Source organism: Anas platyrhynchos, chromosome 1, assembly GCF_047663525.1.
Source record: "Anas platyrhynchos isolate ZD024472 breed Pekin duck chromosome 1, IASCAAS_PekinDuck_T2T, whole genome shotgun sequence".
In the NCBI taxonomy this organism is placed as follows: Eukaryota; Metazoa; Chordata; class Aves; order Anseriformes; family Anatidae; genus Anas; species Anas platyrhynchos.
The window spans coordinates 81,491,781-81,506,606 of NC_092587.1; the positions used below are offsets into that span (position 1 = coordinate 81,491,781).

At 39.2% G+C, this 14,826-nt stretch overlaps 1 protein-coding gene across 1 annotated transcript in view; it reads left to right on the forward strand.

Annotated features, from left to right (window-relative positions):
* LOC101798133 (T-cell receptor beta-2 chain C region) overlaps positions 1–14,079 on the forward strand; it is a 106,234-nt gene extending 92,155 nt beyond the window's left edge. The window contains exons 4-6 of the mRNA XM_072043172.1: positions 12,123–12,140; positions 12,867–12,973; positions 13,854–14,079. Coding sequence (XP_071899273.1) covers positions 12,123–12,140; positions 12,867–12,973; positions 13,854–13,856 — 128 coding nt within the window. The 3' untranslated portion in view covers positions 13,857–14,079. The remainder of the gene's footprint in view (positions 1–12,122; positions 12,141–12,866; positions 12,974–13,853) is intronic.
* The last annotated feature ends 747 nt before the right edge of the window (positions 14,080–14,826 follow it).

Genomic DNA, 14,826 nt, shown 5'->3' on the forward strand with positions numbered 1-14,826 from the left:
AGAGGGGTTACCAAACAGACTGCATGTCTAAGTCAAGTTGCTGGGAGATGCATAGTACATATGTGTAGGTCCCAGTGTGTGTGCAGGTGTGTGGGGTAACTGGAAGTTAGTATCTGTGAATGGGAGAGTCTGTACCAGGGAGTGGAGTGGGACTGCAGGCCTCAGGGGCTCAAATGTCCAGCTACGAGGATGTGAGGATGTGAGGAGCTCAAGGATCCAGGGCCAGCTCCTAGACACACAGAATGTCTAAGGCCAGCTACTAGAGGGATCCATACTATATATCCCTCCTGATCAGACCTTTATCCTGATCTGCTAGAGGGGCACAGAATGAGGCTAGAACAGCCATTTTTCTGTTGGATTCAGTAACCCCAACTAAAATAATTGGAACTTATCATTCCCTCCTAGAGCATTCTCTCCTTCATCTTGGGGCACCTAGGACATCATCAACCCATGCACAGCATTGGTTAGGTGACCAGTGGTACGTTTTGTGTTAACAGTCTTGCTATGCTTCATCCCTACTTTGTCAACAGTTTTTGTGCTACAGCAGTTCATAAATTGAGAAGATGGATCCAACCTCAGTCTAAATGAAGAAAAAAAAAATGGGGGTTTAGGTAGAAGGGGTATTCCTGTGATTTGACAGTCATAAATTTACTGGGGGCCAAGGAAGAAAAAAATAGTAAGTTTTTTGTAATGTTTTGGTATTGCCTACAATACCACACGTTGCCAGCTGTGAAGTATGGAAGCATTTGCACACCAACACAGATCCCACATTCAGACCATTATTTTGATCTTTTTATTATGAAATGAACCCTCACTGCTGATACATAAGGGACTAACTTCTGCCCTTCTCTCTCATCTTAGAAGCCAAAGTCTAAACAGGTGATAAAAACTGAGTTTCTCTTTCCCTTATATTACAGAAGACAAGTTAAGGGTAAATTCAAGAAAATTAACTTCACAAACTTACCCGGGCAAAAGAGAGTTTACATTTATTTCAGGGCAGGAAAACAAGAAAATTCCAAACATGTATTTAACTCCTGCATAAAGTTAAACACTCACAGGACATGCATAAAAGGTACTCCATCTACTCTGTCTACTCCAACCAATGCTGGCCACTGTTGCTCAATCACCGCTATATACCAGGTTCAGGTTACACAGAGCTCATACAGTGGCCCAAGACTTCACTAAATTTACTTAGGTCAAACAATAGCTACCTTAAATACCAGCAGCTTGTTTCTCTTTCAGTACCAATGAATAAAGCCTGACTGTATTCTTAAAACCATACCACATATATTTCTGTACATTGGTGAGATTCCACCCTTAGTCTTCCATTCTCCAGTCTAAACAGTCGCAGGTCCCTCAGCCTTAGCAGTTTCTTAATCATGTTAGTGGCCCTTCGCTGGACTCTCTTCAATATTTCCACATCTTTCTTGTATATTGGAACCCAGAAATGGGCACAGCAGTTCATATGTGGCCTCACCAGAGCTATGTAGAGGGAAAGATCACCTCTTTCAACTTATTAGCAACACTCCTAGGGCAGCCGAGGACACAATTAGCTTTCTTTAGACTGGGCCAATGGGCTGAGGCCAACTGTATGAAGTTCAACAAGGCCAAGTGCCAGGTCCTGCACCTGGGGCACAACAACCCCAAGCAGAGCTACAGGCTGGGAGATGAGTGGTTGGAAAGCTGCCAGGCAGAGAAGGACCTGGGAGTGTTGGTTGATAGTCGGCTGAGTATGAGCCAGCAGTGTGCTCAGGTGGCCAAGAAGGCCAACAGCATCCTGGCTTGTATAAGAAGCAGTGTGACCAGCAGGGCTAGGGAAGTGATTGTCCCCCTGTACTTGGCTCTGGTGAGGCTGCACCTCGAGTGCTGTGTTCAGTTTTGGGCCCCTCGCTACAAGAAGGACATCGAGGTGCTCGAAAGAGTCCAAAGAAGGGCAATGAATCTGGTGAGAGTTCTGGAGAAAAAGTCTTACAAGGAGCAGCTGAGGGATCTGGGCTAGTTCAGCCTGGAGAAGAGAAGGCTCAGGGGTGACCTTATTACACTTTACAGGTACCTTAAAGGAGGCTGTAGTGAGGTGGGGATTGATCTATTTTCTCACGTGCCTGGTGACAGGATGAGGGGGAATGGGTTAAAGTTGTGCCAGGGGTGATTTAGGTTGGATATGAGGACGAACTTTACTGAAAGGGTTGTTAGGCATTGGAATGGGCTGCCCAGGGAAGTGGTTCAGTCACCATCCCTGGAGGTCTTTAAAAGACATTTAGATGTTGAGCTTAGAGATATGGTTTAGTGGAGGACTTGTTAGTGTTAAGTCAGAGGTTGGACTAGATGATCTTGGAGTTCTCTTCCAACCTAGATGATTCTGTGATTCTTTGCCATAAGGACACATTACTGCTGCATGGTTTCATGGTGCATGGCCTCTTGGTGTTGGTCTGTCCAAGAGACAGGACCAAAGATATGACTGGAGACAAGCTACAGTGTGCATATGAGAGGTCCATCTAGAAAACAAGCTACCAACAATGAAGGTCCAAGGTCCACTCAGGAGGATGGATACAGGTACACCTAAAACATAGCTTAGGCAAGAATTGAAGGCCCAGGTCCAAATTCAAATGCAGATCCTGGGCTCATGGATCCAGGTGAGGGTGATCAGGTACATTATGGCTATTAGCACACTCAGGCCTTGACAGAAAGTATCAAAGTGAAACCTGCCTGAAAGTACCACTCAGACAAAATGAGGCTTTGACTACATTTGCCTGGTTCTCATTCATTACATGATTCTATGAGGTACAGAGAAATAAAACACAGATCACTGTGATGGGGGAGAGTTCCAGACTGCATCCTCCAAAACTGTTAAAAGGTTTTCATCTTTGTTTTATACATGTATACGTGGTGGGAAGCTAGAAGGTGATTGCAACAGGTAACAATTGTTAATGGGCTTCAAATATGGATAAAGTCAAAGAGGTCAGTCTGGTGTGACATGACTAGGAAGGCAAATGCTGACTTGTGCCAGCCATCTAAGGCAAAGAACAGTAAATAGTTGAGACAAGATCTCTTCCAGGCAAAAACATTAATGATGTCCAACACTGTAGAAGACAACTTGAGGTGAACATTGTAAGCCTGGTGATCAGCCTGGACTCAGACTCACTGACCAGTTGGAGTGAGTGTTATGTTTATCCACATCCAGGGTGCTGGCCACAGCTTTTATGGAGGGCTTGATTGATGTATTTTGCGTATTCTGTGTCTGTGCGTGTGTGCCAGAAATCTTAGAATAAAAACTGCTATCCACCCATTATACCCAGCCTAATATATTTGAAAATGTATTTTAGATACTATGGCACTTGGTGGTGGTGTTTTGTCTTTGTAACTATCTTTCCCCTAAATTATACTATAACAACAAGTTTGCACTCATCTTTTTTACTGCACCTGTGCTTTTACCTTCCTACTAGCATTTAGCATCGCTGTGGTGTGCTCATACCCATGTTTGTGTCTTTCTAGTTCTCAGCCTATCACAGCCATCTCCCCTTCCTGTTTGTCATCAGATATATACCGGACTGGGCTGATGTGTGGTAATGTATTGGAGGAGACAAATAGCATAGTACAGCTCTGCACACAGAGGGACAGAAGCGCTTTATTCTCCCCAGATATCTTTGCAATATGATCACACAGTCAAGACCATCCATTTTCTATAGTTCAGTCAGTGTAAGCACAGACTTTGGCATTTTCTAAATTTGCCCTTGGTCACTGAGGGTGGAGCATCAGAATGAGAATCAGTCATTGTAGGAACACCGGTAGGAGAATGATGCATTCCTTTGGTAGGCCTTTACAGAAACCCTCCCTAAGAAGGGATACACTCAGAAACTCTCAAGTACACTCAGCAAGAACAGGTAGACAAAACATAATGAATTCTCTCCTCTTGATACACAGAAGTCACCCACATATTTTTATTTTTATCTTGTAATGAAATCCTGGCAATGTTCCTGTTTTTCTTCGCATGGGAGGGTTTGCAGTCTAGATGTCATTGAAGACTTTGTAAGTAGAAAAAAACATTTTGCTCAGTCCATCAATGATCTGTAGATATTTCCAACATGACAGGACAGTCTCAAACAAGACATCCTCTGTACAAAAATCAGTAAGTTTGTGGTCATTAGTAAATGGCCACATGGGAACCATACTGCTTAATGCAGTGTCTTTCTGCTCTCCAATGAGGTCCTGGAAGATTCTGTCAGGCTGCGGCTTGAGGAAAAATGAATACAATATTATAATGAGGAAAAACAAACAAACAAACAAAAACTAATTTCGACAGGCTTATGAGCATTGCTCGTGCTGGGAAGAAGTACCAAATCAGGCAAGTGACTCCTAGGAAGGAGGCCACAAGAAGGCCTACATCTACCTCCCAATCCCACATCATTCTTTTGACAACATATCCAGCAGAATACTTCTTCAGATGTTGTCCAGTCTAGTTTTCAGTTTCCAACAAAACAGCATTTATACCACTTCTTTTGGGGAAGCTGATTGTGTGGCCTACTTGTTAGCTCTATCAGCATTCTTGCACGTTCTCCTGCTAGCCTCAGTCTCTGTCTCCTCTCTGGATTTTTCATATGGTGTAGTCATATTACTCTGTCCCCTTTTTGTTATGGGGAGGGGCGTATTTTGAGAGAGCCTCTGCAGTACTGTGATACATATGAGGTTGAGTTTGGTCCTGGGACCCACATAACAGTACTAGGTAAGGAGAAGAAGCCTGTACTTTTAACAAATCCATGACAGTGGAGTTTCTTTGTAAGAGAAAATTGAAGAGTTGTATGAAGATTGGGCAGGAGGGAAGACAGGCAAACTAAGCACAGAATAGGCAGATGGGTGAGTTCCAGAAACTCGAGTCTTCATTAGCACAACTTAGTGTTGGCAGAAAGAAGATAGATTCACTGTTGCTGCTTTTATTTACAAAAGTTTTCTTAGACTGAATTCTGAAACTGAGAAGTAGAATACAGAGATGGGAAGAGTTACTTCCTACAGAGGCTGGGTTCACTAGATACAGCATCTCCTGAAGTAATATTCAACCTGTTTCAAAACATTTTTCAGAAAAGTATAGTATTTTTCTAACACAAATGACAGCATAATAGTCCCTTCAGTGTCTGGTCTCACAAAAGTTATGGTATATCCTGATATCATATAGGTTTTATGTGCAGTTGATAGTTTGTAGTGGCACTTTTTAGTGGCACTTCAAAATACTGTGCAATCTCAACAACTGCATTTTGGAAAGGGCACCCAGCTGACAGTGCTTGGTAAGTTTCTTTTATTCCTTTATTTGTTACTCTAGGATATTAATTCATTACAGAATAAAATGCTGGAACAACCAATAAAAAGTGATAAAGGTTTGATTATCTTGGCAAAAGGTAGTTGAGAGTAATTGCTAAATCTGTGTCTACTGACATGAAGGAGAAAAAGAAGTTTGCATTACTAAGCATATTTGTAAACTAAATGTTTATGTGGATCTGGTGTGAGATCATATAGGTTAATGTAGGACAATACTATAAATGATTCTTCAATTTTCCTGTAGTACCTGAACTGAAAAGTGCTGGAGATAAGAGCATTTTAGGAAAGTAACTTCTACATGCCTTCATTAGTCTTATGGTCTTCACTTGACATTTATTCTTCACGAATGCAGAGATATGGTGTTAGTTTAGTGGAACCTTTCAACATGACCAACACAACTATTTTGACATTTTTGCATTCCTGTTAAAAACAAATGCAGCCAAATCAGTAAGTGGCAAAGCTTTAGAACATATTCCATTGCATTTTCCTGTGTTATGGGTGTGAAGAAGGAGCTTTCTTACATATCTTTTATCTGTCATCTAAGCAAATGTTCAAACAACTGCTAATAAAAAAATGTGCTGATTTCTAGCCAAAGTAGATGCAGGATTCTAGCATGGTAGATACAGGAACAGAACAATAGCTAGATGAGAAATGACACCCTTTCAGGAGAGAGATGGTAGCTGCTGTTTCTATCATTGTGTTCTTACTCTGGAGTTTGATGATTGCACCAGGCTTGTTGTGGTAGGTAAGAAAAGTGAATTGATTTGGTGAATAGATTAAAAGTCCTGTCAGTTAATACATTTGTTGTTCTTGCTACTTGAAAAGGATTTGATGACAGATTTTAGTGTAACCTGGCATATATTTTTTTAATGTCATTATCAGAAAAGTTGTATACATATATATTGATACTACTGGAAAGATAGGCATAGAGCCCATGAAATGGGCTTGCCACTTACTTCATCTGTTGAAAACTCTTTGAAACAGGAGAAAATATCATATTGAACAGAGGTTTGTTTGGTACTCTGATTACAGATGTCACTTATGTAGTCTCATGATAGTTCCAATCAAAAGGAACTGTTTTGTGTGCAACTGCTTTTTACAAAAAATGCCTTTATGGGTGTCAAATTCACAAGGCATGAACAAAAAAAGGCCTTTTTATTATCCCTTACTAACCAATGTAATGTCCCTCAATAATTCACATAAAGTCTTAGCATTTATTTCTCCACGAAGAAAGGAATTCTGAGTTGATTTGTCTTTCACACTGACTCAGATGATAAAGAATAACAATCATAGCCATTTGGACTTCTACCTTCAAGTTTTTAGTAATAATTATTAGCAAAAATAATTTGCTTACACACAGCCATTGCAATTTAGAGCAGGGTCCATGCAGATTGTTGCAAGTAAGAAAATGTTGTTTAGAATGTGTGTTTAAAATAAAAGACAGGAAAGCCAGAACTGCTACTTAGAAGAATTTTGTCTTTCAGTTTTTCTGTTTGTTTGTTTAAATCATAATTTTCTATTTTAAATATGTATGTATAAGTAATTCTGCGTACCTGTGAGAGTGGTGATCAATCTTATACCTACAGTTGCTAGCTCATAACTAATTTTTGCCACAATTGCAATGATAATTGTAAAAGGTGTTCCTAGGATATTTTTTTTTCCCCTTGAGAGAGTGAAAGAAATATATATATATAAATAGTAATATAAAAATATGGAATAAAAACAAAGAGAAACACAGGCAGGAATGTATGAGGGGGGAAGCCCTTAAGAGAAAGTAGAAGATAAAGAAAATTTACTGGACTTTTTTGATTCTTGAAGTAAAACTCATTACTTGGAGATAAGTTGCAGATAAAGGCACTAAAACTCTGTTCAGGAATTGAAAGATAGATTGAGGGACAAACTAGAGCTCTATTAATATAATTTATGAGGAGGAGGAGGGTTGATGAAGTACTTAAAGACCAGGACAAACATTAATTGTGAGATAGGAGAAAACAGGTCTTGTAGTTTAAACATCTGATAACAGAAAAGATAACCTTATAACAGAGAAGAGAAGAGAAGAGAAGAGAAGAGAAGAGAAGAGAAGAGAAGAGAAGAGAAGAGAAGAGAAGAGAAGAGAAGAGAAGAGAAGAGAAGAGAAGAGAAGAGAAGAGAAGAGAAGAGAAGAGAAGAGAAGAGAAGAGAAGAGAAGAGAAGAGAAGAGAAGAGAAGAGAAGAGAAGAGAAGAGAAGAGAAGAGAAGAGAAGCTCTTGGTTATTGTTTGGGGCAGTTAAAGTCAGGGGTTTTATAAATTCCTTGTCTAAAGGCAAGTCTTTGTAGGTTCATAAGGAAAATAGTGACTAACTCCAGCACAGCTTAAATGATTTTTTTTTTCTTTTTGTTAGACTTGAAATAAAGGGAAGTAAAGTTAGTAAGTGACTGCAAGGGAAGAATGGACAGGATTTTCACCATGGTCCTAGTATTTTAATGCTGTAGACTTTACTTTCAGAAGTAGCATAATGCATCTCCAGTGGCTTGTATAACAGTTCCATTGGTGGCTTTTCTGAGAATGAAGGACTAGGAAATAGAGAACTGTGACATTAAGGAGGAGGAAGGCAGGGCAAGCTCCTCAGAGGTCAGCAGGTAAAGGTCAGCAGCAATACCATATTCTGAAGAAGGAACATGGCTCACTGTTCTAGGTAAGAAAAGAAGTGTAACGGAAGGGCTTGAATCAGGAGAGCCTCATTAGGAAGGCTGCAATGATGTTTCAGGAAAGACAGGTCAAGAAAGAGGGAAATAGTAGGGACTGTGAAGAAGAAGGGGACAAATTAAACAATTCATTCTTATTATGAAATTTGCCCGGGGAATTGGATGTGTTGGTATTATATTGTCAGATTAATAAACCTAGCAAGAAAACTAACAAGCAAGCAAGATTAATGGAAGAAATTGGAGTCAGAAGGAAAAGACAATCAAAGAAGAGACCTCAAGTCAAATAAGACTGACTTGTAAGTATGTGTATTCTGGAAGAACATATACTACCTTTGAAATGCAGAAGTCCCAAAGACTATTCAGGGTTCTATGAGTCTACGGGTTGTCTTCTACTAGAAATGAACTATATTCCTGACCAAGTTTTTTTTCCACAGAATTAGGATACCTGCAGAATGAACCAATCCTTATGATTTCTTCTTATCCCTACAGTCATATTCAAATAGAATGTGTGTCCATGAAAGAAAAGGATGGAAGAATTGGGAGGGATGTACATATATTCATAAGGAACTGGCAAAAGACATGGAAGCTGGAGGGAAAGTGAGAATGTATCCAAAAGAAGGATGGATTTTTCATTATGCTTCATAATTCCTAAAAAGTGTGAGGATATACTGATGTCATAGTACAAGAGAAGAGTAAACAATAAATTGTTTTATTAATGGTTTATTAACGACAGAGAAATGAGCTATGATTTGGATCATATGCTATGATATAACTACCATATAGATAATTGATACACCTTCTTTTCAGTTAACCTTTGGCTACTACTGTGGGGAAAAAAAATCGTATCTGAACCTTTAACACATTTATCACTGGACAGCAGTGCAAGACAGGAGTGAGTAGTTTTGATATTAGACTGTGAGACTGTGTTTTATCAATACCCAGTATTTTGGAGAAGGAACAAAAATAACAGTTCTGGGTAAGTGGGAGTCCTAAGTGACTTATTTTGTACAAGGAACAAGATTCTAGGAATGTAATGGAGAAAGATGAAATTCAGTCAATTCAGATGAAGGATCCTCTTTTCAGAATGTCTCATTATTGATGCTTTATAGTTACTGTAGACTAGAATGAAATATACCATTCCATTTTTATGAAAGCACAGCAGAATGGAACATAAAAATAATTCCATCTCTGACTGGAGCATATTAAGATGAATATAAGGACATCTGGTGAACGTGACTGTATTTTTCAAGCCTACGAAAAAAATCCTGACCAACATATTGCTTACACAAAGACTTACAGAGTGGATATGGTGGAGCTTTGTATGAGTGAGTAGAGGAGAGATTTGGGGGTGGCCATTTTGGATCAAAAATAAGATAGTGTGTTATCAAAGACAGAGAGTACATTTTGGAGGAGGAATACACTTTAAAGTTCTGTGTAATAAAGAAAGAAAGAAATATACCAAACACTAGATAATTCCTTTATGATTCTAAAATAAAAAGAAAATGTATTTTTGATGGGAACTAAAACAGTAAAATCTGGTGATCTTCAGTGGGATTCTTCAGGAAAAGATAGAGAGAAAAGAGACAGGCAACACAACAGATTTAAGAATAGAGGGGAATGGTGGTGCATGAAAGTGCGTGAGTGAATGAATATACCCTGCTCCAGCTCTGGTGAAAATACATTGCTGGAGAAAAACAGCTCAAAGTTGCAGATAGAGTGCTAACATCCATGACTTTCCTAATTGACAGCATTTATAGTTTCGGAAGGTAGGACCAGTTCAGGGGAAAGAGAAGTGACCTACATGTCCACCTACACGAAACGTGGGAAAATGCATTTCCTCAAATTAAGTGCTGTCAATGGATCCAGAAAAAAAAAAAAAAAAAAAAAAAAAAAAGTTGCTAGTTTAATTAAGTGACTGATAAAGCTTCTACTAATTTCACTAGAGTCAAGATTCCACCCTCCCTTTGTTAGTTTCAGTCTGGCTTCTGACACACCAATTAGTGTTGCAGAAGTTATTTTTACCATGATATTTCTGGTTGTCTACCTGCTGTCTGGCTATTCAGATTTCAGAAGGATTCCTAGCAGAGAGATGAGGAAAGAGAAAAAGAGGAGAAGGAAATAGTCAAATGAGTCTGAGAGAGAACATCGGCAAAAATTGTAAATGCTAATAAGGGAGATAAATCTGTAGTGTCATCCATGAGAGCATAAGAAAAGACAAATGGGAAGAGTCTGAATTAAAGAGTTAATTAATAACACTCAAGTATTTATATTGTCAGACAAAGACAAGTAGACTTTCGGTAAAAAGAATTCTTGTCTAGCATTTAGACATGTCTGTTTTTTTCTGAATTCCATTCATTTCCACATTGCCATGGATTTATGCAAGAAAAAATGAGTGATGTTTATAGAAAAGGTGGAACTGACAAGTTCTGTGATAATGGCATGAGAAACACAGTTGAAGTCCCATTTGCTTTTTTTCATACTATAATGAACTTGCACTTTGCACTATTTTTCGCACTAAGGATATAATACACGCGTTTCTTATCAGGCAGAGTGGAAGTTTTATCATTAGTGCAGAATCAAGCCTTCAAAATTTAAATCCATGTTTTCCTCAACAGACAGAAAGCAGGAATTTATTACTGCTTTATGTCCTTTTGGTTTGGATATAAGCAACATTTTGTGGCAGAAATTAAACTGTCTGGCTTAGGTAAGAAAACATAGCCTGCTATTTCTTTGCTAAGAAAGAAAACGTTGTCATTCCTGATTTTTTGGGGAAAACTTGTAGGTTAAAAAAAAATAGTAGATTGTAGGTCTGGGGAATTCAGTTTGTTTTCTTTTTCTTTTTAAAACTGTAAGACAAAGAGAAAGAGGACTTGAGGTGAAATAAGCCAAGATATTTCAGAAAAGTCTTGATTCAGAGAGTGAGGAAACAAGCATACACAGAGACATAAAGACCCGACAGAAGGTGAATGCAGAGGATCACTTTGACCCCTGCTCATTCTCTAACTTAGCACAGAGAATTAAAGGAGGAGGAGGAGGAGTATTCAATTAGCATTTAATGTTTATTATTTTGGCTATTTGGTCAAGAATAAGAAAAAATATTTTGTACTTGCTCTGCACGTTTACATTTAAAATCCTCATACCAGATCCTGTTCAAATATCCTATTGACTTTGACTCAAATGGCATATATAGCATGATATATGTAGTACATACTACCCTGGAAAGACAATTTTAAGCTAATGTATACATACTTGTCTTTTAGCCCAAAGATCATGGTCCTGCATACTCAGTGCTTTAAGTCAAAATGAATTGTGAATTCACTATACAGCTTCCCATACAAGGATTTCTACAAACAAACAAAACAAAACAAAACCAACCAATCAAACAAACAAAATCAACAAAAAACACCCATACTTTGATATCTGCATGTGTGATGGTAAAGTCATTGATGGAGGCTCTGGGCTGTATTCCTTTCTGTTTCAGAGAAAAACGATGTAATCAAACCACCAGCTGTGGCCATCTTTTCCCCATCAAAGCAAGAGATCCAAGAGAAGAGCAAAGCCACACTGGTATGCCTGGCCTCTGGTTTCTACCCCGACACCCTCAATTTAGTCTGGAAGGTGAATGGTGCTGAGAGGACAGAAGGGGTGGGTACAGATGAGACTTCCACATCATATGAAAATACTTATTCACTGACCAGTCGACTGCGAATCTCATCCCAAGAATGGTTCAACCCTTTGAATCGTTTTGAGTGTGTTGCCAATTTTTTTAAGAATGGAACACAGGAATCAATACACAGATTCATCTATGGTGATGCTGGTGAGTAAGACTTATGTGGGTGTGGGTGTCATCCTCTGTAGGCTCCTTTGTCTAGGGCAAGTAGTCATCACTGCAAGCATGTTTCTTGGCAGTTCTAGTACACTTAACTCAGATCTGTCAGTACCCAGAAAACTGAAACCAGTCAAAGGAATCCATTCAATTCTGTTTTATTTCAAACTGGCTAAAAACTATATCATTCTCATTTTTACATCAACCCTCCATTATACAAATAATTGCACAAACACAGGAAAAGGTGAGCTGATACATATCACTGCTCAAATAATAACTCCTATTTCTTTCCTTCTGCTTTTAGGCTGTATTATCTTCAAAGGTAAGCTAAATCACTGTTTTTTTCTTCTCTTGACAAAGTATCTGTTACTTTGTGCAAACACTTACGTGTGCAATGAGAGATGTGTCCTGTGTAAAAGTGTCTCAGTGTGTCCTGTGATTGTTTTTTCTGTCAGGCATGGCAGTTTATGCCTGTGTACATAGATGCAAGTATGTGTGGACATATACATTCATGTTCTACTGTATATGTGTGAACATCTAACTTCTGTCTGTTCTCATCAAACATTCCATGAGACTGGCTGCTAAAACTCAGCATTTTGGAGTAAAAATATCTCTCACTGTGGCACAGCTGCTCATAGCGCAAAGCTGGATGCTGATTTTCTAGTGAGAAGTCAGAACACTTGGTAGGTCACTGACAGCAAAGACATTCTGCAGCATGTTGTCTCCTTAAATACAATGCAGAATTAAAATAAATTATATTCCCATCTGAAAGACTCCAAATACAATTTCATTTGATGCTTCCAAATTCTGATTTTTCAGATCAGCTCCTTATCAGTCCCACCACTGTGAATGTGAGAAATCTAATAAAATTAACAATTAAGATGATATTTAAGCTAAGGGCAGCCAAGTTATAACTTGTGCAAATGAGCGTTGTACAAGTTTTCTTAATCAGCAGGTTGAAAAGTAATGTCCTTGCCCAGGAAAATTTTGTTAAAAAAAATGTTTTCTCTGTTGATTTTTATTTTCTTCTTTTCCCCCTACTTTTCAGAAAACTATCAAAGAAGTGCTACAGCTGGGAAGTTTTTGTACATCATGCTCATTTTGAAGAGCATTTTGTATGGGATATTTGTAATGGGGATGATGCTTAGGTCCAAGGTAAGGAACAGAGTTTTTTTACTCTGTACGCATTTGTCTTAATTCATTCTACGGGAGACCCATCTGGGCAAAATAAAGTCATACAGTTGATATTTATACAAACCCACCTCTCTTAAATTATATTGTGTGTTTCATCATTTTCAAGAGAAAAAAATAGTGATGATAGAAGGAAGATCTCCAGACAAAAAAAAAAGAGGGAAAAGGTGACAGGGAGGTAGGCAATGAATTCAAAATTACCAAAATCTATAGTGTCTTTAAATAAAAGAATAAAGAACAATTAAAGTGTGAAACAATACAGAGAAAAGTAAGATAGACAAAGAAAAGCAAAGGAGGAAAACAAACAAACAAAAACCTACCACTCCAAGAAAAAATGGAAGAGAATTTAACCTATGGGGGAACGGGAAGGGGAAAAAGTAATGGTTCTTTAAAGCCATGTTTGTAGGCACCATTGATTTGTTGTTGAAAACTTTCTCCTTCCTTCCTTCCTTCCTTCCTTCCTTCCTTCCTTCCTTCCTTCCTTCCTTCCTTCCTTCCTTCCTTCCTTCCTTCCTTCCTTCCTTCCTTCCTTCTACCCATTATCTCTTCCCTCCTCCTTCCCTGTTCCTTTCTTCCTATCAACTTTATTACTTAAACACAAATAATCACTTTCCATCTAGATACATAATGTATTCTAAATCCTTTTGTTGTTGTAAATAAAACCATCTAGTTCTTTTATCCATTGCAAGAATTTAAATATTTATAGACTGAACTGTGGAAAACTTGATTATTCCCATTCTTCCTTTCTCACTCAGAGAAACAATTTATGTAAGAAACATTGCTTGGACTTCAGTAATTTCAGTGGCACATCCTTAATCTCTTGCTCTTTTCCTTCTTTATGCAGTAAATATTCTAGATGTGCTTTGTCCTGAAGAGGAAGATGGACATATGATGCAAGCTTCAAATCTTTGAACACAAGTCCTCATTTGCTTCAGAAAACAGCCTTCTGTACTAACAAAGGCAGGAGAACAGCGATTTGGCAATATAATTCTATTATTGCTTGCTTTCAAAATTATCTTTTTTTAAAGTCTATCTTTAATAAACTTCTCTGTAATTTTCTTTATAAGCTATGATAGGATGACACAACTGTTTGATTTCTACTGTTCTCAAAGAACTGAATGGATACAATTAGTTCTAGGGAGAATATACAAGTGAACAAAGATGACCTCTACTTATTGGAGTAATGTGGTACTCTAGATCATGTTCTTATGGTATATTTAAATTACATAGGGCATAAAAGGAAGTCTCCATATCTCAGGAAGGAAGGAAGGAAGGAAGGAAGGAAGGAAGGAAGGAAGGAAGGAAGGAAGGAAGGAAGGAAGGAAGGAAGGAAGGAAGGAAGGAAGGAAGGAAGGAAGGAAGGAAGGAAGGAAAGGAGGAAGGAGAGGGAGGGAAGAGGGAGAGGGAGAGGGAGAGGGAGAGGGAGAGGGAGAGGGAGAGGGAGAGGGAGAGGGAGAGGGAGAGGGAGAGGGAGAGGGAGAGGGAGAGAGAGAGGAAAAGAGAGAGAGGGAGAGGGAGAGGGAGAGGGAGAGGGAGAGGGAGAGGGAGAGGGAGAGGGAGAGGGAGAGGGAGAGGGAGAGAGGGAGAGGGAGAGGGAGAGGGAGAGGGAGAGGGAGAGGGAGAGGGAGAGGGAGAGGGAGAGGGAGAGGGAGAGGGAGAGGGAGAGGGAGAGGGAGAGGGAGAGGGAGAGGGAGAGGGAGAGGGAGAGGGAGAGGGAGAGGGGAGCGAGTTGGGATGGGGACAGAGGAAGAGAGAGGGAGAGAGGAGAGTGAGGGAGAGGAGAGAGTGGGGGGAGAGGGGAGGAAGGGTTTGCAGGG